At 45.8% G+C, this 23,326-nt stretch overlaps 2 protein-coding genes across 5 annotated transcripts in view; both read right to left on the bottom strand.

Annotated features, from left to right (window-relative positions):
• Positions 1-865: 865 nt before the first annotated feature.
• LOC308159569 (cytochrome P450 2F3-like) lies at positions 866-19,658 on the bottom strand. Of its 4 annotated transcripts, XM_080533385.1 has the most exons (10): positions 19,417-19,658; positions 19,019-19,181; positions 18,566-18,715; positions 14,015-14,175; positions 12,570-12,746; positions 12,331-12,472; positions 12,026-12,213; positions 11,691-11,832; positions 10,251-10,402; positions 1,253-1,356 (listed from the first exon to the last, which is right to left on the bottom strand). In XM_080533385.1, exons 1-9 carry the CDS (start codon positions 19,585-19,587, stop codon positions 10,263-10,265), a joined length of 1,434 nt encoding a protein of 477 aa, XP_080389511.1. In that variant the 5' UTR covers positions 19,588-19,658; the 3' UTR covers positions 1,253-1,356; positions 10,251-10,262. The 4 variants fall into 4 exon arrangements, with proteins under 4 accessions (XP_080389509.1, XP_080389511.1, XP_080389510.1 ...); XM_080533383.1 differs by lacking the exon at positions 10,251-10,402 and having other exon boundaries at positions 866-1,356; XM_080533384.1 differs by lacking the exon at positions 1,253-1,356 and having other exon boundaries at positions 9,956-10,402.
• Positions 19,659-21,480: 1,822 nt separating this feature from the next.
• LOC308160290 (shieldin complex subunit 2-like) overlaps positions 21,481-23,326 on the bottom strand; it is a gene marked incomplete at its 5' end in the record, with an annotated part of 6,191 nt that continues 4,345 nt past the window's right edge. Inside the window, 4 exon segments of the mRNA XM_080534208.1 lie at positions 21,481-21,929; positions 21,931-22,004; positions 22,661-22,839; positions 22,963-22,967. Of these exon segments, the coding sequence (XP_080390334.1) occupies positions 21,835-21,929; positions 21,931-22,004; positions 22,661-22,839; positions 22,963-22,967 (353 nt within the window). The 3' untranslated portion in view covers positions 21,481-21,834.

Below are 23,326 nucleotides of genomic sequence, written 5' to 3'. Positions count from 1 at the left end.
CCCTTCTCTTCCCAAGTCCCTTCTTTTCCCTGCTCTCTCATTCACTCTTCTTTCTCAATGCTGATTTTCAACAAGTGGGCAGAGCCTTTTCATGGTGCGAGCATGACCAGGGTGTTAGAGAGGTAGAGGTCAGGAGGTCGGGGTGTCCCTAGGCTTCCCAGTCACAGTGTGTGTGTTTGTGTGTGTGTATATGTGGTGCGTGTGTGTGTGTTGTGTTCCTCCTGGGTAGAGAGAACAGTGGTACTGCATACAGAGGAGCTGTCCTGATCCTGGCATCGCACACACCACGGCTTCCTGTGCAGAGAACAAGGTGGTCCGGGTGTGTGTGTGTGTGTGTGTGTGTGTGTATCAGTACTCATGCCAGATCTGTTTCTGTTCTACACAGGGCTGAGGCACAGTGTTTGGCCTTCACCATGACAACAGGGGTGAATCACCCCCCACCTCCCCACCTCCCTCCCTCCCTCCCGGTCAGTATTCCCACAGAACAGAACCAACATTGTTCCTGTCGGGGGAGGTGAGGCTGGCCTGTTCATAAGTGGGCACATTCAGGTCATATTAGTCCATGTTCACTGAGCCTACCCAAAGAGGACACACATAGACACATAGACACACACACACACACACACACACACACACACACACACACACACACACACACACACACACACACACACACAGGCAATGGGTCCCGAGACAGGGCCTGTCAGTGGTGGTGTAATGGTGTGGGGGATATTTTCTTGGCACAAATCTTCAGCAACTGTGTGACATTATAATGTCAAAATGGACCAAAATCTCTGAGGAATGTTTCCAGCGCCTTGTTGAATCTATGCCACAAAGAATTCACACTAGAACAGTGTTAGTATAGAACATGTTTATATTTTTGCATAATTTCAGGACCGTCCTCACCATGACTTTTCCTAGATATGTGTGTTCTACCACCCAGTATCCTTACATTTTCAAAATCACATCAGGATAAGCTAGTATAAAGCTATTTTGCCGTTTTTCTGTGTAGGAAGCAGGCTAATTTACAAGCGGCCAACTAGTGGTCGTTGTGTGTGAATAGCAGCTTGAGCATTGTAAAGAGGACCCCCGAGGCGGCTCTTCCAGTAGGTAAAACACCACCGCCTGCCCACCCGTCCTTCTGAGTGCTCCTGTCCTGGTGATGAGCAGTGGCTCAGCGGGGGGTGGTGATGAGCTGGTACCTACGGGGGACGTTCAGAAAGCTGCTGAACTCTGGGCTGAGGTCCAGACTGTCGGGCCCCCCGGGGCAGGAGAAGGTGAAGCGCTGCAGCAGCGACACCAGGAAGATGAAGATCTCCATGCGGGCCAGAGACTCCCCCACACAGGCTCTCTTTCCTGGGGAAGGAGGGATAGAAATGTCAGCACCAGAGAAACCGCAGACATCATCTATAGAATAGGTTGATATATTATGCTTGTTTGGGAGAATTGAATTACAATTTCTACAATTACAATGTTAGAGTTAGGCTTAGCGTTGTTTATTTGCTAATTTCAGTGTTTTTTCCCGCAAAAAGTAGTATTTCAGTATACCAACTACACTTCTATGATCATAAGAATACACAACAACATGTGTGATGTTGATTCATGATTATTATTGATAGGGCTGAATAAGGTTTTCATTAATGTTAAATAAGGTTAAAACAGGATACTCTATATATGTTAAATGATATAGTTGAATGTTCTGTATGATTCTGTGTAACACTGTGTAAATTTTGTACAGCCTATCTCTTAGCTCTGTTAATGATTCACCCATTTTGTCCCTGAGCCCCTTCTCTCCCCTGCTTATCAGATTTAAAACAGGTTTTGGTCGCCTCACGGCCACGTCTGTTACTCTGATAGGATAACCAACTGCCTCCTGTTTTCCATTCTGAGAGAATAAATAAACTGGCTTACAGGAGAGAAATTAGTACCAATATGGCGTCTCTTCCTACAGGAGAGGCCTCATATTCGTCCTCCTTGCAAGTAAATACTAATCATGATTGATTCCGTGTCTCTTTGTTGTTTAAAGTCTATGGTCTGTTTGAACTAGCGACGGGTTAAGCATGGCTTGCATTACAACCAAGCTGAATAGAATATGGCATTTAAGCCCAGAACCAGAACCCGACATTTTGGTCCTTCTGAAGCCGGATCTCAAGGTCGTCTGATGGGGGAAGAAGACTCGACAACGCCGACAGTCTGTTGCAACAGCCCGGGATCGAGCGAACCCGGAGAAAGTCCTGGAACGTTGAATTCGGTCCAGGCCGGCTAGATGTCGAACCTTTCTCCTCCAAAAGGACGGCTGACGAGATCCAGACCAAGACATAAGCAACAAAGACCGGTAAATATAGAAACTATGAATGAAAGTGAATTATAATAGAAAAAGAAAGATTGCAATCGAAATGAATAAGTCTATCTATCCTAAATTGTACAAAATAGGAGTTGTTTGACATGCAAAAGAATCCACTTTAAAAGACAGATGAATATCTTTTTATATGTAAACAGTAGACTAATGGAAATTAGACTGTGGAGTAGTTTGGCATACGAAAGGAATCCACTTTGAAAGATAAATGTATATCCTTTTCGTGTTAGGTAAACAGCAGACTAAGAATGGAACTGAAACTATGACTGAAAGTGAGAAATAGAAAAGTGTAGAATTAGAAAGTGTATGTGTTAGAATTAATCCAAGATTAAGGATACTGTATGTTCAGTGACAGAGAGAGAGCAGAGAGAGTGTGTGTGTTTAAGACAGAGAGAGAGAATGTGTGTGTGTGAAAGAGATAAGAGAGAGTGTGTGTGTTTAAGACAGAGAGCGAGTGAATGTGTGTTTGAGTAAGAGATAAGAGAGAGAGACAGAGACAGAGAGACAGAGAGAAGGAGAGAAAGCAAGAGGAGACGAGGAGAGGAGACTAGGAGACTAGTAGAGGAGTAGAGGAGACTAGGAGACTAGGAGACGAGAAGAGGAGACGAGGAGAGGAGACTAGGAGACGAGGAGAGGAGACGAGGAATAGACAGACAGACAGGAGACAGACAGACAGAAAGAGAGGAATAGACAGACAGACAGGAGACAGACAGACAGAAAGAGAGGAATAGACAGACAGACAGGAGACAGACAGACAGAAAGAGAGGAATAGACAGACAGACAGGAGACAGACAGACAGAAAGAGAGGAATAGACAGACAGACAGGAGACAGACAGACAGAAAGAGAGGAATAGACAGACAGACAGGAGACAGACAGACAGAAAGAGAGGAATAGACAGACAGACAGGAGACAGACAGACAGACAGAGAGAGAGAGAGAGAGAGAGACAGACAGAGAGAGAGACAGACAGACAGACAGAGAGAGACAGACAGAGAGAGAGAGGGAAAGAGAGAGAGAGAGAAAGAGAGAGAGAGAGAGAGAAAGAGAGAGAGAGAGAGGGAGAGAGAGAGAGAGAGAGAGAGAGAGAGAGTTGTTTAAGGAGAGGAGAAACACACGGGAGACTATGAACTGTGTGCGTTTGAGGCAGAAGAGGAGCGCAAGGGTGGGGGCTGTGTCAGAGTGGACACAGAACAGCAAACAGAGAGAGAGAGAGAGAGAGAGGGAGGGAGACAGAGGATTTTTATTTTTTTGTGATCAATTTTTTATTATTATTTCAGGGAGTAAAACAAGGGGAGTGGTAACATACAAATAAACAAAGGAGAAAATAGAATAACACAAATACGGTTTACCAGTACAAATACAAAATGCGCATAAACCTTTCAACCCCCCCCCCCCCTCCCCTTCCCTTCCCAATCTCCCTTTACCCCAATAATTCCCCACCTACCCCTCCTCCCACAAATGTCCCTCCCGCCAGATACCTCCCACCCACCCGCCCAATCACAACCCCCCCGCCACCCACCCCCCCCTATCACAGCCCCCCGCCCACCACCCCCCACCCAATCACAGCCCCCCCCCCCCCCCCCCTACAGGACCCTATGGAAGGAGCAAATCGATTAGCCTATAATAGTGTCTTGAGGATGGTTATAGTTTGGTCCCAGCATGAGACATTGTCCGAAATTGCATGATGCCTGTTGGCTATCCAGTGTTCCATGCTGGCTATGTCAATGAAGTCTAATATCCATCTCTGCGTAGTCAAGAAATGGGGTGACTTCCACCTGCAAGCTATAAGCCTTTTGGCTGCTGTAAGGCCGGCCAGCCAGATGCGTCTTTGTTTGATGTTTAGATCCAGGTTTGAACTGTCATTTAACAATAGGACTAATGGTGAGTGTGGAATGTGTTTGGACAGGATCAGGGACAATGCATCACAAACTGTCCTCCAGAAATCAGCCACTCCCGGGCATTCCCATACCATATGAAAAAAGGTGCCCACTGTATTTCGGGTGCAAAGAGTACAGTTAGGTGAAGGTATGGTCTTTATTTTATGTAGCAGATATGGAGTGAAGTATGTCCTATGAGTAAAATTGAAATGGATAACCTGGTGGTTGGGATTTCTGGAGGAAAGGGATATGTTTTGCCAAATTAATTGCCAATTTAAGTTATTGTGTGATAAAGTATCTTTCCACACTCTGTCAATGTGTAATGGTTTTAAAGAAGCCTTAACCAGGATGGAGTAAAGAGCTGAGACCTGACCCCTGGGTCTGGTGAATGCTATGTGAAATGGATGTATGTCTAATGAGCTATTCCAGGGTACCCCGTATGTGCGCATAGCTGTACGTAATTGAAGGTAGAAAAAAAAGGACGTACCCGGTAAATTAAAGTTTCTCTGAATGTCTTGGAATGAGCGGAGACCCTCAGCCCCAAATAAATCTGAGAATGTGTGAACTCCCTTGTCACTCCACTGGGGAAATGAGATTGGACGGCCTCCCAACTGGAGAATTGAATTTTTAAATATAGGCGAATGGAGGTACCATTTGGTTGAGATTTTGCAGAGCTTTTCTGCGCATCGCCAAACTGAGATTAATTCAGTGATGATGGAGCCGAATTTCAATTTGGACTGTTTAATAGAAATGTTACAGTATATTACATCTTGTAACCTATGAGGATGGACAATGTTTTCCTCTAAGGGGCGCCAAGAAACACGAGCAGCCGGATCAAACCATGTGGAGAGAGGACGCAGCACAAAGGACCAATAATACCATTCGAAGTTTGGTAGCCCCAATCCCCCTTCGTTTTTTAGCCTCTGGAGGGTTGAGAATTTGAGTCTGGGCTTCTTCCCCCTCCATATAAAATGAGAAGAGATAGAGTGTAGTTTCTTCCAATAACCACTTGGTGGGGCTAGAGAGAGCATGGAACTAAAAAAGTTTATTCGTGGAAGAATATTCATTTTAATAACTGAGATACCGGAATGAAATGTGAGGGGTGAAGTTTTCCACCTTTGTAGATCAGAATCTACCTCCTTCAGCACATTCTTATAATTAATTGATACTGTGTTTGAAATTGAGGGGTAGATAGTGATACCTAGATATTTAATATTCTGGACCACTGGGATGTTCAGTGAGATATCTAACTGTCTAGCTGAGGCATTCAGTGGTAATAGAGCTGATTTTCCCCAGTTAATTTTGTAACCTGAAATTCGGCTAAAATTATTAAAGATGTTTAGAAGGTGAGGGAGTGACTGAGGGATATTCTGAATAAAAAGAAGGATATCATCAGCATACAGAGATATGTGATGTTTGGTGTTCTGGACCGTAATAGGATCATGGGTGACTGACTGGCGAACGGCCTGGGCCACAGGTTCCAGAGATAGGGCAAACAGCAAAGGAGAGAGAGGGCAACCCTGGCGCGAGCTGCGGGATACTGGGAACTGTTTAGAGCATGTGTTCCCTGTCAGAACCATTGCTGTCGGGTTAGAATATAGTAGTTTTATCATATCCACATAATGATCTCCAAAGCCCATATAGCGTAAAACCGCCCATAAAAAGTGCCACTCGAGACGATCAAAGGCTTTCTCAGCATCAAGTGAGAGAATAGCATTTGCTGAATCAGTAATATTCGAAGAGTCAATAATATGGAGAAGGCGGCGAACATTGTCTGAGGCAAGGCGATTTTTAATGAAGCCTGTTTGGTCCTCATGCACTAAGGTAGTCATAAATGGTTCCAGTCGAGAGGCTAGAACTTTGGCGTACAGTTTAGTATCTGTATTTAAAATTGACAAGGGGCGATAGCTTCCGCAGTCAGTAGGGTCCTTCCCCTTTTTCAATAGCAAAGAGATTATAGCTATATTGTTGTTTTTGGAGAAGGAGCCATTTTTGATTGCAGAATGAATCATTCCCAATAGCAAGGGGCCAACTTGGGGCCAAAAGGCCAGATACAATTCAGGTGGTAGACCGTCTAACCCTGGTGACTTGCCTTTATTCATGCATGAAAGAGCTTTGTATAGTTCAGATAGCGTAATAGGAGAATCTAAATCAAGGGAGTCATTTTGGGAAAGCTGGGGGAGCTGTAAGGGGTTCAAGAAAGAACTAACAGCTTGATCATTATAATCAATCTCAGAAGTATATAGAGCCGAGTAGAATGCCCAGAAGTTATTGTTAACCTCTGTTGGATCAGTGCACAAAGTACCTGTAGAACTTTTAATTGAAGAGATGTTTGCTAGTTGTTCATTGGTTTTAAGTTTTGAGGCTAGTAAATGGCTTGGCTGTGCGCTGTGCAAGTAATGGTTTTGTCTAGTTCTATGAATGAGGAAATCCGCTCTATGTCTGAGAAGATGGTTAAGATCTTTAAATAACACTTCTCTCTCAAGAACTAGCTCAGGGGTAACATGCGGAGTCATTGTGATCTCCAGTTCAGCAATTTTCTTTTCTAAGTCTTGAATATGTTTTAATCTGGATTTGTGTAGATTAGAGGCAAAACCAATAGTTTTATCCCTAATGAACCCCTTCACCGCATCCCAGAGAATACCAGGATCATCCACAGATGGCTTATTAATTACAATAAACTCATCAAGTTGTTCCTTCATTTCCTTTAGGAATGATTCATTCTGCAAAAGGGTGGAGTTAAAGCGCCAGCGAGGAGCCCTTTTAGGCTTCAAGGAGATCGCTACTCTGCCAAAGACCGCCCTGTGGTCAGAGAGAGACATAGGAAGTAAATTAAAATCTGATGTCTTATCATACATATGTTTGGATATAAAAATATAATCTATGCGAGAGAATGATCTGTGTCGAGAGGAGAAACAAGTGAATTCTTTCACGGAGGGGTTAGAAGAACGCCAGACATCTACCACAGCACAGTCACTAGCCCATTTCCTTAGTGCAGAGGACGCCAGGTGTTGCTCTCTCCCCTCGTTAACCCCAGTTCTGTCCATCGTGTGTAGCCATACAGCATTAAAGTCACCCCCTATTATTAAACCAAAATCAGATAGATCAAACATCAATTTAGTTAAGTAGTCATAAAAGCCAATATCAAAGGAATTTGGTGCATATACTGAAACAAAGGCCAGTTTCTTATCATTTACCATCATTTTTATATAGCTTACTCTGCCCTCAGAGTCTTTCCCAGATCCTAGATCTTTAAACTGAAAACTGCGCTTGGCAACGATCACTACTCCCCTTTTTTTTTGGGTATTTGAGGAGGAGGCAATTACATGGTAATATTTATTCTGTAATCTACTAACATCTTTTTCCAATAGGTGAGATTCCTGAAAGAAGGCCACATCTATCTTTTTTCTCTGTAGGAAGTCTAAGGTACTTGTGCGTTTATGAGGGATATTTAGGCCCCGCCCATTCCAAGACAGAAGTGTAATGTTAGTCATAGCTATCTTGGTAAAAGAAAAAAGTGAAAGATACTAACCGAAGAGCTCCAACCATAGGATCCTGTCCCTCCCCCCCAACCCCCCCATAAGCCCCATGATCATAGCCCACCCACCCCTTGCCCCCTAATCCCAATCGGCACCCCTCTTCCCCAACCCCCCCCAAAAATAAATGGACAAAAAGGTCCATCCAGAGCCCACCCAACCTCCCCCCTCCCCCCCAAAAAAGTGACAGTGAAGAAAAGATAGTCAGATACCCCTCCCTCTCCCTTGTAGCTATTCCTTGTTTGAGTAATTACCATATATAATAAAAAATTATGATAATACAGAATTAGAAACCAAAGAAAAAAAGAAATACTTTTCAAGTATCATTTGGGGTTATAAAGCCATCAGCAATGAAATTATATATTTATTCAGTTCTATTATAAAAAAAACAATAATTGTGTTCAAGCTACCTATAATGTCATACGTAAATTGGGACACCCCATATGTTCAAAATACTCAAATAAGCAAGGTTGTGTGGAACAGGCAAACTTAAAACATTAGGCTATTATACCGCTATTCAATCTGATTAGTCAGCAACCTATCATAGAGTTCAGATTGCGAAATGTGTCGCACACAGTCAGCCACCATACAGCTGGAACAGCATTTACAGTAAATAGGAAGCAAAAATAATAACTATAGTGGTTTTACAGCGATGTCAGCCGGATTTACACTCACTGAGTTGCTACACGATAGAAATAAACAAAGAGAGTCATTGGAGTGACGTCCTCCGTGAGTAACGCCCCACCAGGAAGTAAACAAGTCCAGCATGTCATCGTCAACAGTTATCGTTTGAAAAACAAAGTCTAGAGCGAGCTCTTGTTAAGAGCCTTACCCCGATCAGGAATTGTCCTCAAGTGAAGAAAGGAACTTCTCTGCCTCTGATAGTTCGTGGAATAGATGGTGTTCAGAGTTGTGGATGAGCTTGATGACCGCGGGGTACAGCAAGAATGCCTCACAGCGCAGTCCCCGAGCCCGGTGCATGACCGGATAACAGGGACGTCTGAGTTTAGAAGTGTACTCGCTGTAATCCGCTGCAAAACGGATGGTGCGCCCGGCGATCTCCACGGGAGTTTTCCTTGATTCTTGGAGGATGCGGTCTCTGTCTGTGAAGCGAAGGAATTTAATGATCAAGGACCTGGGATGTGGTGAAGACGCTCGAGGAGACCCGGTGCGGTGAACTCGCATGATCTCCAGCGGCTTGTCAGCCAGGGAGGGGAACCATATTGGGAAGTTGGCAGTGAGGTAGGACATTGCATTCCCCGATTCTTCTCCCTCCTTTAGATTGATCATTCGAAGGTTGTCCCTTCTGCTCCTATCCTCGAAGGATGCCAGTTTGGACTCGAGCTGAGCTAGTGATCTGCTGTGTTGAGAGGTAGTGACCTCGGATTCCTTTACCCGCTCATGTAGCTTGGAGGTGATAGTGCGTTGTACACTAATCTCCTTCTCGTGTTTAGTCAGGGTTGCCTCCATGGATCCCAGCTGGGTCTCCAGCCGGTCGAATCGGTCATTGGAGTTTTTCTCTGCTATATTAAAATAGCGTTTAAGTGTAGCCTCGAGAGAGGCCACTGTGAGAGCGCTCTCTGAGGTCTCGTCGCCGTCCATCGGCACAGCCAATGTATCTTTGCCTTTGCGCGTACGGCTAGCCATTGTGGACAGGACCAAACAGGCCAATAAACGTTCAACTGAAGTAGCACAGCATCAGATTTCGTAGCACGAATACAAATGTTTGCCTAGCTAAATTGAAGGGAGAGTAACCGCGAGGCTTCTACTCCGCCATCTTGTTCACGTCACGACAGAGGATTTTTAGTGTGACCCCCTCAGAGACCAGGGGAGTAATACGAATTTGGAATAGATGGGAAAATTGTATTACCACAAAGCCTCTACAAACAGCAGCTAATTTGATACATGGTCTTTTTGATGACATGTATCAAAAAGCAGGGAAATGATGATTGACAGGAGTTAACGCACATTTTCACGTATATAATTACACACAATTAAAAAAAAAAAAAAATATATAGTGATAATGGCGCACATTTCGTGAACGAATTGATCAAACACAGTGCCCAAACACCTGGACATTGAAGAGTGTGTTTCTCTAATGGAAACACACATGACAATAAAATTGAGACCTATGGGTTTGATTGAATGAATGAATGAATGAATGAATGAATGAAATAAATGAAATTAATGAATTTGAAATAGTAAATGGGAGAAGGGGTTTAGACTACCCATAGTAGACGACAATAGGGAAGTATTGATTGATTGATTGAAAACTTTATTAGAAGATTTGCAGAAGCAAGTGACATGAAAGTACATATTTCAATTGGGGTCCTTGATACTCAATTCATCGTTATATGTAAAGACAGCAGATTTGGCAGAAACAGAAAACACACTGGTGGATGGCTATTTAGGAAATAGGAAATAGCCAGAACAAATGATCTGCCAGTCCCTTTCTGTTTCCTACAGGATCGAGAATACAACCTGACCAGATCCTCATCGACGAGATGGAAGGAGAACACTGGCGCAGCTGAGCATCTCAACTGCTGCCAAGATCGCAGAACGAGATACACAGAAGCCGTTGAAGGGGGGTGACGTTGTTTCCCTCGAGCGACGGGTGGTGGTGGAAGCCCGGGCTACAAAGGGGTTGTTCAGTTAGTGAATTACGTCTCAAACCCGGTGAAGAATTCTTCAGATCCACTATCCCTTAGAATGAGGGGACGAAATCCTCCCGACGACCCAAACGAGACGCCCGTCCAGGCACACGACCCAGTCTGGGGCAGATGACATAGAAACCCTGAACTATCAATCAGAGACATTTGTAAACGCATCCCTTACGAACTGAATGGCTCTTGACCTATCGACTGCAGTAGCAGGAGGAACATGTGTGATGCTTGACACCAAATGATTGTTTGTTGTGTCTTCCCCTGCTTCAAAGCTATGACTAACAAACTGATTTCAGGAATATTTGGAACCTAAGTATCTAACCCAATTTGAGAAACTCTAATCCAAGTTGAGATTCATGTGTGATCTGTACGGCGATGTTGAATGACAGTTAAACTAGAAAATATGAAAGAAAGTTAAAACGACCTGAATAAAGAAGAGAATGTTTGTATCGTGATAAATTATGAAAAACAGCAGGGAATGATAGGGCTGAATAAGGTTTTCATTAATGTTAAATAAGGTTAAAACAGGATACTCTATATATGTTAAATGATATAGTTGAATGTTCTGTATGATTCTGTGTAACACTGTGTAAATTTTGTACAGCCTATCTCTTAGCTCTGTTAATGATTCACCCATTTTGTCCCTGAGCCCCTTCTCTCCCCTGCTTATCAGATTTAAAACAGGTTTTGGTCGCCTCACGGCCACGTCTGTTACTCTGATAGGATAACCAACTGCCTCCTGTTTTCCATTCTGAGAGAATAAATAAACTGGCTTACAGGAGAGAAATTAGTACCAATATGGCGTCTCTTCCTACAGGAGAGGCCTCATATTCGTCCTCCTTGCAAGTAAATACTAATCATGATTGATTCCGTGTCTCTTTGTTGTTTAAAGTCTATGGTCTGTTTGAACTAGCGACGGGTTAAGCATGGCTTGCATTACAACCAAGCTGAATAGAATATGGCATTTAAGCCCAGAACCAGAACCCGACAATTATGACAATAGTCTTTGGGTCTAATTATTGTCCAGTGTCTATGGGGGTACTGTGCACCGCAATGACTGCATATCAGAATATGGGCCTAAGAGGTTAAAGTTTGTTTGTAAAGGGAACATAATTTGCATTACAGTATAATGTAAACATCATTCATATTTCTCTTTATAGAAAAGGTGACATTAACAACTGCACTGTACTGTACAGTCCAAGCTTCTGACATATTGGAAAATGATGTTGAGGTTGCCTAAAACAGGCGTATCCTCTACCTGCAGAGAAAGGCAGGAATGCTGGGTTCTTCTTGAAGTTGCCATTCTCGTCCAGAAAATGCTCAGGGTTAAAGGACCACGGGGTGTCCCAGTGCTGCTTGTCTCTTAGCACAGAGTGCAGCAAGGGAATGATCATTGTGCCCTGAAAAGGGTTAGGATGGATATGTAAGTACAGTAGGGTTAGGAGGGGTATGTAAGTACAGTAGGGTTAGGAGGGGTATGTAAGTACAGTAGCTACACTATGTAGGATACAGTATTGTTTCTAGAAATTCTCTCTAAATGTTAATTATTGAAATTAAATGTACTATTGTGCATAATAGAACATGATAGGGTACCTGTGGAATGGTGTAGCCCCTGAAGGAGATGTCTTTTGTAGCATAGTGAGGTACGTTGAATGGCACAAGGTCAATGAAACGCTGTGTCTCATGGATCACTGCATCTGTGTAGGGGAGGGACTTCCTGTCCTCCATCTGTGGAACACGCTCTTGTCCAATCACGGTGTCAATCTCCTGCTGTATTCGCTCTTGAGTGAGAGAACAATCATAATACAGTTGAACTCCAAAGATGAGGTTAACTCTTTTGTCACATCGTTATTGAGAATAGTTACCAGATTAGCCAGTGGCATTTAGACGTTCCTTACTCTGTAGGTTTGGGTATTTGATGAGTATCTTGATGGCATATCTGATTGTGGTGCTGGTGGTCTCTGTCCCAGCTAAGAACAGATTTAAGGCTGTACCCACCAGGTTGTCATAGTGAAACTCAGAAGAGGGGGTATTTTTATCCTGGAAGGACAAAGAGACAAGTAGTGTGGTTGTCAGTAGATGCTACCACCACCAGACCAACATGTACAGTAAACTCAGTAATACTGCAGACACAGACCTGTTTGAGTCTGGTGAGAAAGCAGTCGATGTAGTCTCTGGGGGAGGTTGGGCTGAGAGTCTCCTGGTGCTCCAGGATCTTCTTCATGATAAAGTCTCTCACCTCGTCTATCTGGGCAAATATGGTGTGTTGCTCTCCAGGCAAGCGATCCATCAACAAGGGGAACATGTTGTACATCTGTGGGAGAATAACCCAGGGTCAGAATAACCCAGGGTCAGAGGAGAATAACCCAGGGTCAGAGGGTTGGACTGTGCCTTGGTCTCCCCTTATCTCTCTCCATTCCCAGCTCGGTCGTCATAGTACTGTAATGTAGTAACGTAGTACTGTAATGTAGTAACGTAGCACTGTAATGTAGTAACGTAGTACTGTAATGTAGTAACGTAATACTGTAATGTAGTAACATAGTACTGTAATGTAGTAACGTAGTACTGTAATGTAGTAACGTAATACTGTAATGTAGTAACGTAATACTGTAATGTAGTAACATAGTACTGTAATGTAGTAACGTAGTACTGTAATGTAGTAACGTAGTACTGTAATGTAGTAACGTAATACTGTAATGTAGTAACGTAATACTGTAATGTAGTAACATAGTACTGTAATGTAGTAACGTAGTACTGTAATGTAGTAACGTAATACTGTCATGTAGTAACGTAGTACTGTAATGTAGTAACGTAGTACTGTAATGTAGTAACGTAGTACTGTAATGTAGTAACATAGTACTGTAATGTAGTAATGTAGTACTGTAACATGTATTGTTTTGTATTGTATGCATGATCTACCCATTTTCACACAGTGTAACAGTAGATTTCCATTGGGAAATTCTTGTGGGATTCTTGTTGAATTGTTGAGAGTCTGGCTGTCCTGTTTATGAACACAAAGCCCTGATCGGGGACCATGTGCTCATGGACAGTGATTGAATCAATGTTGTGACTATGTTTTCTTTTTTTTTTTTTTTTTTTTCAGATTTTATCCCCTTTTCACCCAATTTGGTAGCCAATTTAACCCAACTTAGCATCCAATTATCCCCTGCCTATTGCGAAGGATCCGCCGCACGACCCCGTGGCCGGCAGTCCCAGAGGAGGCCGCCAGGCAGACTAGGCTGACTGGCTCCTCGAGCCCAGTACCGTTACTCCAGCACCAGACGGGGGCGGTGTTGCGCGACGGATCTTAGTCCAGAAATACTCCTATACCACCCTCGGAAGCGGCCGGCCAATATGCCGCTTCCCGTGTGCCTCGGCCATATCTGGTGACTATGTTGACAGTATACCCAGTGTACAATGTGGAAATTTGGTGTCAGTCTTTGAAAGCTTCTGAATGTGAGGCCGATCTGACTGCCCAACTCCTGTTAAAGACCATTTCTTAATGAATAATCAATAATAAATATTATACTTAGATTTAAAGCAAGTTACTATCTTGCGTCTCGTAAAAATTCAGGACAGTACCTGTCCCCAGGGGGTGCTGGCGAATTTCGGTATTGCAGAGATGATGTTGAGTAGGTGCAGAAAGGTTTCATCGTTGTAGGTGAAGCGCTGTCCAAACACCAGAGAGCAGATGACGTTGGACACAGAGCTGCTCAGGAAGAAGGTGGGGTCAAAGGGTGCGGCTGCAGGGAGAGTGAAGTTAACACACCAGTGAGGAAACCAACCAGAGATGCTTCTACTCAATCCTATACACATTATATCGCAAGACAAAATGAAGTTGTATTTTTTGGTTAACCACTATTTATGGATCATCTGGTCTGGTTCAACACTAAACCCGCCAGACCTAGACCCTCTCATCCATTATCCACATAATTATGCATTGACTGCCCAATTTGAGTATTGTTATTAAGATTACTCAGCCTTATGGCCTGGGGTGGTTCAGTAGTCTAGCACCGCGGTCTACAGTGCACACATGTGCCCATGCCGGCATGGGTTCGAATCGGGCCCATGCCCTGCTGACATGCCTTCTTCTCCTTACTTTCCTGTGTCTTCACTATGTCTGTCCAATAAAATGAAAAATGTCTGAGTGGGACTGCCCCACTCAGAAAAAAAATAAAACATTACTCAGCCTTTACACAGACGCTAATGCTGCAACCTACATACACACATGGAGGAGATATCATAGGATGCTCATTGAAAACAAGGTGTAAAATAGACCTAAAAAAAAAAATGCTTTTCAACATACAGGAGTGATGAAGTGTGTCGCTTCTTCAGAGGCTGGTTGCCTGCTGGGTTCTATTCACATGTAATCATGCATAACAGTTATTGTCTTTCTGTCTACAGTATGTGTGCGACCGATTATGGTTGAAATGGGTATCTATTCATATAACTGTAAGGTCAGTTTCTATTCACCATGATGAGGGTAAAGCCCTCTGTAACACCCTCCCCAACCACATCAGACAGGCCAACACCCTGCCAACATTTAAACAGGCCCTCAATACCCACCTCTTCAAGCTTGCCTTCACCAGTGAACCCTCTCCCCCTCCCCTCCCCATGTGTCTCCAGCACTACCTTAATTAGGCCCCTATACTTACTTTCTTTTATTTATTTATTTTTTGTTTCTTTTTATTATTACTACTCGATCTTTTCAGTTTGTAAAGTGTCTTTGAGTGTCTAGAAAAGCGCTATATAAGTCTAATGTATTATTATTATTATAATAATGGGGTCTCTAATGGGGTCTCTAAAGCTAGACAAGCGAATAGAGAGCACTCAGCATCCGTGCATGTTGATGTGGCGTGGCAAACACCTTCTCGTGGTGCCCCCCGTAAGTAGCTAATGACTGCCAAAAGCAAGAAGCGAAACAAAGTTTGCCAACCAGGGCCCCTCACCCGGGCTGGTGTTCGGCAGCAGCCGGGGGAGAGGTCTGCTGACCTCGAACCCAGAATACTGCAGCTGAACACCGAAGGACTAACCCCCAGTAAGATCGACGTCATCGAACACCTGGCCAATACCACCAAGGCCCTCGTCATTCTCCTCCAGGAGACCCACTGCATATCAGCAGACAAGCTAGTTCTACCAAACTTTGAGCTAGCTGGGTCTACCCTGAGCAGGAAGCATGGCCTCGCCACGTTTGTCCAACAAAGGTTGAGCTGGACTCTCGCTGACCAATCCCCGGCTGACTCGGAGATTGAGTGGCTGTGCGTGGACGTTGCCGGTCTAAAAATCATCAACGTCTACAAACCTCCACCCTCGCGAATCACACCAGTGTGTCTACCAGTGTTCCCCCACCCCTGTATCTATGCTGGTGACTTCAATTGCCAGCATGAAGACTGGGGCTACCGCACCAACTCACCCGACGGAGAGAACCTGGCTGTCTGGGCAGCTAATAACAGCCTGGCCCTGTTGTACGACCCCAAGGGCGCAGCCAGCTTCCGCTCCGGTCGTTGGAACACTGGGACGAACCCTGACCTGGCATTCGCGAGTGCCAGCGCTGACAACCGGCTCCCCGATAGACGTGTGCTAGGAAAGTTCCCGAGGTCTCAACATCGACCCTCACTGATAACAACGGCCAAACTCGTTAACCTTGTTCCGAGTGAGCCAGTGAAACGGTGGAACTTCCGAAAGGCCGACTGGAAACGCTTCCGCCTCCTTACCAACAAATCCACAAGGCACCTCCCATCGCCTAACTCTAACAACGTGGATGAGGCGTACCGGGACTTCTGTGGCATGTTGGTGAAAGCGGCAAAAAAATCCATCCCACGCGGACGTCGCATTAGCTACAAACCGTGTTGGGATGAGGAGTGTGAGAAGCTCCACTGTGCTTTCCTCCAGGCCCCTGCAGGAGCTGAGTCGGACAGGCTCGCAACAGCCTTGCTGTCAAGACTCAGCCGTAAAAGACAGGAGCGCTGGGAGGAGGCCATTGACTCCATCGACTTCTCGCACTCCAGCCGTAAGGCATGGAGTATCATGAACAATCTCACTGGTAGGTCCAGACACTCCCCCCGTCACTGCCCCATCTCTGCAAATAAAATCGCATCACAATTTGTGAAAAGTGGGTCATACGAGGGCAAAGACCGCGAGTCGTCTCGACTTGTGGCAAAAGAAGTGTCAGACCTCTGGAGGGCCCCAACACCTAGCAGTGACTACATCTCCGGTGAATTCACCCCGGAGGAGTTCGCTGCTGCCCTCCAGCATCTAAAGCCAGGGAAAGCTCCGGGGCCTGATTCCATCTGCCCGGAGCTTATTCTCCATGCCGCACCCGCCTTGAAGTCCTGGCTGAGAGCGTTCCTCACTTCCTGTTTGCGCCAACTCAAGATCCCCAAAATCTGGCGAAGAGCCCTAGTTGTTGCGATCCCTAAACCGAATAAGCCTGAAGGGGACCCTAAGAGTTACCGTCCCATCTCTCTGTTATGCATCCCCTTCAAGATCCTCGAGCGTCTCATCTACGCCCGCATCGAACCAATTGTCGACCCGCTGCTCCCACGTGAGCAGGCCGGGTTCCGACGCGGGAGGTCGACCGTAGATCAAGTCACCCTTATGACTCAAGACATCGAGGATTGCTTTTCGGCAAAAAAGAAGGCCGGGGCCGTCTTTATAGACCTGACGGCTGCCTACGATACCGTATGGCATCGCGGCCTCTCCTGCAAGCTGCTCCGCCTGCTGCCGGACAGGCACATGGTCAGAATGATCATGGAGCTCATCCGTAACCGCAGCTTTACCCTCACCACCGGTCGCGGACAGCTAAGCAGGCTTCGACGCCTTAAGAACGGCGTCCCTCAGGGATCGGTCCTGGCCCCCCTCCTCTATAATATCTATACCTATGACCTGCCCAACACACTCTCGCGGAAGTACGCCTACGCAGACGACCTCGCAGTGGTGTACTCTGCTGGAAATTGGCAGTCTGTGGAGGGGATTCTGAGCCAGGACATGCAGACACTAGTGGCATACTTCCGGAAATGGAGATTGAAGCTTAGCGAGGCAAAGACGGTGTCGGCTGCCTTCCACCTTAACAACAGGGAGGCTAAACGTGAGCTTAGAGTACACCTAGATGGAACTCCCCTGCCATGTTCCGCTGAGCCAATCTATCTCGGCGTGACATTGGACAGGACGCTCACGTTTCGCCGACACCTCGAGTCACTGCGCAAGAAGTTAACAGCTCGTGTGGCGTTGATGAGGCGACTGGTTGGCTCGGGCTGGGGCGCCGGCGCAAGGACCTTGCGCACGGCAGCCCTAGCCCTCGTTTATTCAACTAGTGAATACTGCGCCCCAGTATGGTGTCGCAGTGCCCACACCCGCCTCATCGACTCGCCTATAAACGAAGCCTTGCGCATTGTGACAGGATGCCTGCGTCCTACCCCCGTGGACAACCTTCCCATCCTAGCAGGCATCCAGCCCGCAGGCCTCCGCCGCATGGGAGCCACAGCACGTCTCGCCTGCCGGGCCGCGGAGCTTAATAACCATCTGCTCCATGATAGGCTCACTATAACAGCGGAGCCCTCCCGGCGTCTCAAGTCGAGACACCCATTTGTGCCTGCCGCACAGGATCTCAGGCAGCAATGCAGAGATCTCAACATCAGTGCGGCAGGATGGGCGGATTATATGTGGCGCGCGGAGTGGGAGGCTAACACCTCCAAACTCCGCGACCACATCCCAGTCGCCGGCGCTGAGCCCCTCGGGATGGACTTGCCAAGGCTATCCTGGGTGAGGCTCAATCGTCTCCGGACCGGCGTCGGGCGTTTCCGCTCATCAATGCACAGATGGGGCTTGGCCCCAAATGCGTCGTGCGAGTGTGGCGCAGAGGACCAAACCGCAGACCATATTATCCTGGATTGCCCGGTGTACCACCCACCCAACGGGATGCATGGTCTGTCGGTATTAGATGACGAGACGATGACGTGGCTTCTGGAGGGGTGTCCAGAAATATAGCCCGGGTGAGCCCCTCAACCAGGTCTCGGGGTGGTAAAAGGGTAGCCCCTCGGCCCCGAGCCTGGTGGAGTGGAGAGGAAAAACAACTACCCATACGCCGAAGAAGATTATTATTATTATTATTAATAAAGCTGAACCACGACAAACCTTTCGTGTCATTTATGCGGGCTATAAGTTGTTTGCTCTCCTCCTGAATCCACTCCTCCATCCTCTTGCGGCCCATCCCAAAGTCTCTGAGGGTCGTCAGCGTGAAACGCCGCAGCTGGCGCCACCGCTCACCGTTACTGATGCCTAAGCCTGAGAGAGAGAGAGAGAGAGAGAGAGAGAGAGAGAGAGAGAGAGAGAGAGAGAGAGAGAGAGAGAGAGAGAGAGAGAGAGAGAGAGAGAGAGAGAGAGAGAGAGGTGGGCGTTTTAATGTGAGACTGATCTTCATTTATATTACATATATCAACAGAGCAACCCATACCTGTTCAAACCAGTAAAATATCAACTGTGCACACTATGACATTATACTGTAAGATAATCATTCCAGTCTTTGTGAAGGTTTGTTTTACTGTAATGGCAGCATTGGATAGATTGTGTAGAACCTTCTTTATTCACCATAGCCTCTGGTAGCTCTGTGGAGGAATGGAACTGGACTTCTTCCTGTAAAGTCATCAGCTTGGTCCACCAGGGCTTCCTTCACAGTCTCATATCCCATCAGTACCACTGCTCTCTGTGGCCCCAGGTACACTGTCATCACCGTCCCGTAGCTTGCACTAAACTGGAGCGGTATGAACGCAAGACACACTCACTCACACACCAACTTTAGGGCACTCCCTCTGGTTTTTATAAGCAAAAACAAACAGAAAGCAATAACATTATTTCAGTTAAAACCATGTCCTACTGTGAGTTTTCCCACAGTTACAAGACAATGTAATCAGTCCAGGCTGGCTTACATACTACTCCATCAGAAGCGAACACAAATAATCCTGATCATTCCCAAACCCGTCTTTCACCTTGAGGAGGCTTCTGAAGGGAGCTTGTTTGTCCAGCTGCAGCAGGTTGCCTATGAGTGGGAGGGCGGTGGGTCCTGGAGGTAAAAGCCGGTGCCTCCTGTTGCTCACACTAAACAACCACAGCAGAACCAAAACCAGGCCTGCTAAGACCAGCGTGCTGGAGATCTCCATAACTCCTACCTTTAATCTCCTTGTTCTGCCCCTCTCTGTCTCTCTACTCCACTGTGTTTCTGTTTGCTTTCCCAGTGGCAGAATGTTGACGCTTGCAGATAAGGGCTAGGCCTATATGTGTTGTAACAGGACTAGGACACAGGTGAACCATGTGGTTTATGACATCACTGTTTAGTTTGAGTGCACCGTCACTGTCTTTCTGCCTGTCTGCCAATATAAATAAATCCCATGGTGAGGAGGTCAATCAAACCTGTGTGCAAGTCATGCACACTCAGGGAATTGTAGTCCTAGATTTAGTGGACTAGAAATCCATACACATATTACATGTTCACTGAGGCAAGAAACACTGTGACGGCCTCCTCCCTCCACTGCTGTCTTGTTGTGGTTCTGTGTTGCAGGATGGCAGTGGGGAGATTGATTGGCTTGATTGGCTGATGCAGCACACCTGTGCCGGTGCCTATTTAGGCTGTGCTAGTTTATTGTCCACATACAGATCACTCACCCACACCCTACACCAGGGGTCCCCAAACTTTTTTCTGTGAGGGCCACATCATTTTCCTTTCTGTGATGGGGGGCCTGGGTTGGTCTCTAACATAAAATAATATGGAACGGAGTGGAATGGAGGCGGTTGCGCAAAGCAATTGCGCGCAGGAGAGCACTGGTGGATGCAAACAAAGTCTAAACAGTTGAATTTGGATGGAATTTATACCTATAGTGATATGTCAATGAAATATAATCAGTTTTACAGTCTGATACTTGAGGGAGGACCCTCATCATCCTGCAAACGTTGCAGCTCAAAGTGCTTTAACATATCCACACGGCATAAAAACAAGAATAGAACAATAGTAATCAATAAAACACACAATAGCAATATGATAAACTACATAATAAAACAAGAATAAACCATACATTCCAAGGGGCTTAGAACAAAGATAAACAAAATAACGAAATAATATAAGAATTACTATAAGATTTAAACAAATAAATACATAATACACATATATACAATACGTACAAATATATAGATTCATCAACTAACATTAAAAGACACATTTAGAAAATAATAGTCATTTAAGGGCAATATTAAAAAGAAGGGTTTTTAGTCTTGACTTAAACACATTTGCTGAGGTTGCATCCCTAATGTAAACTGGCAGTGAGACACAATCTGGGTGCATAAAATGAGAATGCAGCCTCACCAAATCTCTTCTTTTGTACATGTGGTACACAGAGAAAACCAGCGTCAGAAGACCTGTGAGCTTTACAAACAAGCAGTAGGGATTGTGTGATTGGACGTGGAAGGGCTGGGGACGGGGTGATATTTGAGCGTTCACAATATCAATGATCTAATGCTGTTGTCAATGTTGTAATGGTAATCATGTGCTACATATGGAACAATATTAAATTAATCAGAAATACACTATGCATTGTTAATGTTATCTTCATTGAAAAACAGTGCTTTTCTTTCAAAAATAAGGACATTTCTAAGTGACCCCAAACTTTTGAACGGTAGTGTATACATCAAATAAAATGATATTCATAATACTTGATTAGTATGTTATTTATTATGTAATGAAGTGTATTTTCGCCGTTTGATAATGTATTTTGTAATGTAGGTTACAATGTGCAGTGAAATGTCTTTACATAGATATATCAGATGGATATTTGTACTACTTTTCAAAGAAATGAACACAGACAGAGAGACAGATAATTTAAGTTACATTTTTATTTACTTGCAAATACTTGGGGGACGTTATAAATGTAAAAAATCCATTTATTTATCTTCCAAGTAAAAAGCGCTCAGCGTGGGCGCTGACAGATAAGCCTCTTTCACACAAAGTTCCCTGTAATTTCCATGGAATCCCAAGCTGTGTCGACTGGGCATTTCTGCCGTTCACACATGAGCCAAGTGCCGGTAGATTCCCGTGTTGCTCCCTTTCACACATGTCAGCAATTCCCTGGTTGCGCGATCTACTTGAATGCATTCAACTGGATGCAGAACTGGAACGGGACAGGCGTGTGAGACTGCCATCATATACCATATCTGCCATATATCATACCTCCGTTTTATATTCAACAAACTCAACGGTAGCTACGTCTCTGAATGTGAGAACCGGTTTTCATGTAGAAACGCAAGGCATGTGTTCATGTGTTCATGTGTTCATGCGGGTAGAAGGACAGGTGTGTGTGTGTGTGTGTGTGTGTGCAGGTGTGCCACTGCTGGCCCACTACCAGTCCAACAGGTCTGGATCAGGTAGATGTGAAGTTCAGCAGCAGGAAGTCCTGCACCGTGGTCACGCTGTTCTCGTCAAACAGGAAGTGGCTGCGGACGGTGAGGAGGAAGGTGCGTCTGGGGAGGGAGAGGAAGCTGTGGATCCTGTCTGCCACCAGCTGGGCGTGCCTGACCTTTGACCCTGGAGCTGGGGGGGGGGGGGCAGACGACATGTGTCCTGTTACACTCTTTAAGATGGAGGGACGAGAGACAGAGAGATAGGCAGAGAGAGAGAGACAGAGAGAGAGAGAGACAAAGACAGAGAGAGAGAGAGAGAGACAGAGAGAGAGCGAGAGAGATAGAGACAAAGACAGAGAGAGAGACAGAGAGAGAGACAAGAGAGAGAGAGAGACAGAGAGAGAGAGAGAGAGAGAGAGAGACAGAGACAGAGAGACAGAGAGAGAGACAGAGAGAGAGACAGAGAGGGAGAGACAGAGAGAGAGAGACAGAGACAGAGAGACAGAGAGAGAGAGACAGAGAGAGACAGAGAGAGACAGAGAGACTGAGAGAGACAGAGAGAGACAGAGAGAGAGGGATGAGGACAATCTTGCTGAGTCTGTCAGGCGGAGTGTTTAGCAGCATCTTCTGCAGCAGGTCAGGAGGCACCTTCACACACACCTGGGACTCCTGCTCCCTCACCTTCAACACCCCCGGCCTGGGCAGAGAGGACAGGGCTTAACCCCAACCCTAGGAGACAGGCCTGGTGATGACCCTAACCCTAGGAGACAGGCCTGGTGATGACCCTAACCCTAGGAGACAGGACACACAGTATAGGACACACTACCTGACCACAATAACACCCACCTGTAGTACCTGCGTAGGCCTGTGTGGGGCAGACAGGGGTAGCAGGGGCAGTAGATGCCGTTGGCGTCTGTGTCCAGCTCGGCGCCACAGCGACCACACCCGGCGAAGGAGACGTCACCTGACAGGGCGTCCAGGATGGTGGCCAGGGGGGTGTGGCCGTCCAGCCACCGCACTGCATCCTGTTAGGGGGAGGAGGAGGAGGAGGGCCGCAGTGCATCCTGGGAGGAGGAGGAGGAGGAGGGGGGGGAGGGCCCCCCGCCCCCCTGGAACTGGAAGGCTAGGATCTGAACCCTCAGCTCTACGTCCCCTGTTAGGAGAAAGAGAGAGAAAGAGAGAGAGAGAGGGATGGAGGGAGTAAGTAAGTAAAGCTATAGCACCTTTCATACGAGAAATACAGCTCAAAGTGCTTTACAACAGGATAAAAACATATACATGCATAAAATGAATATAAAAGCTGGGGAAGTATATAAAACAGTAAAAAGAAGGTACAAATAAAATACAATAAAAGAAGAGAAACAAATGTAAGAAATAAATAGATAAAACATTAATAATACAGTCTTAATCTCAGTCCCTTGCCTTGCCAATATTTAAGACTTGGGAGGGGTGGAGGGAGAGAGAGATGGAGGGATAGAGATGGAAGGATAGAGAGATGGAGATATTTTGCAG

The sequence above is a fragment of the Nansenia antarctica genome, assembly GCF_963989245.1.
Source record: "Nansenia antarctica genome assembly, chromosome: 6".
NCBI lineage: Eukaryota > Metazoa > Chordata > Actinopteri > Argentiniformes > Microstomatidae > Nansenia > Nansenia antarctica.
This window is presented reverse-complemented; position numbering and strand designations above follow the sequence as displayed.

Bases quoted from the DNA above. Each gene is read 5' to 3' on its own strand.
- LOC308159569 (XM_080533383.1), bottom strand. From the start codon at position 19,587: ATGGAGATCTCCAGCACGCTGGTCTTAGCAGGCCTGGTTTTGGTTCTG. The intron at 12,473-12,569 runs GTCTGTGTCTGC...TTGTCCTTCCAG, and splicing joins TTCTCACCAGACTCAAACAG to GATAAAAATACCCCCTCTTC. The intron at 1,357-11,690 runs GTAGAGGATACG...CTCCTTCCCCAG, and splicing joins ATTCCTGCCTTTCTCTGCAG to GAAAGAGAGCCTGTGTGGGG.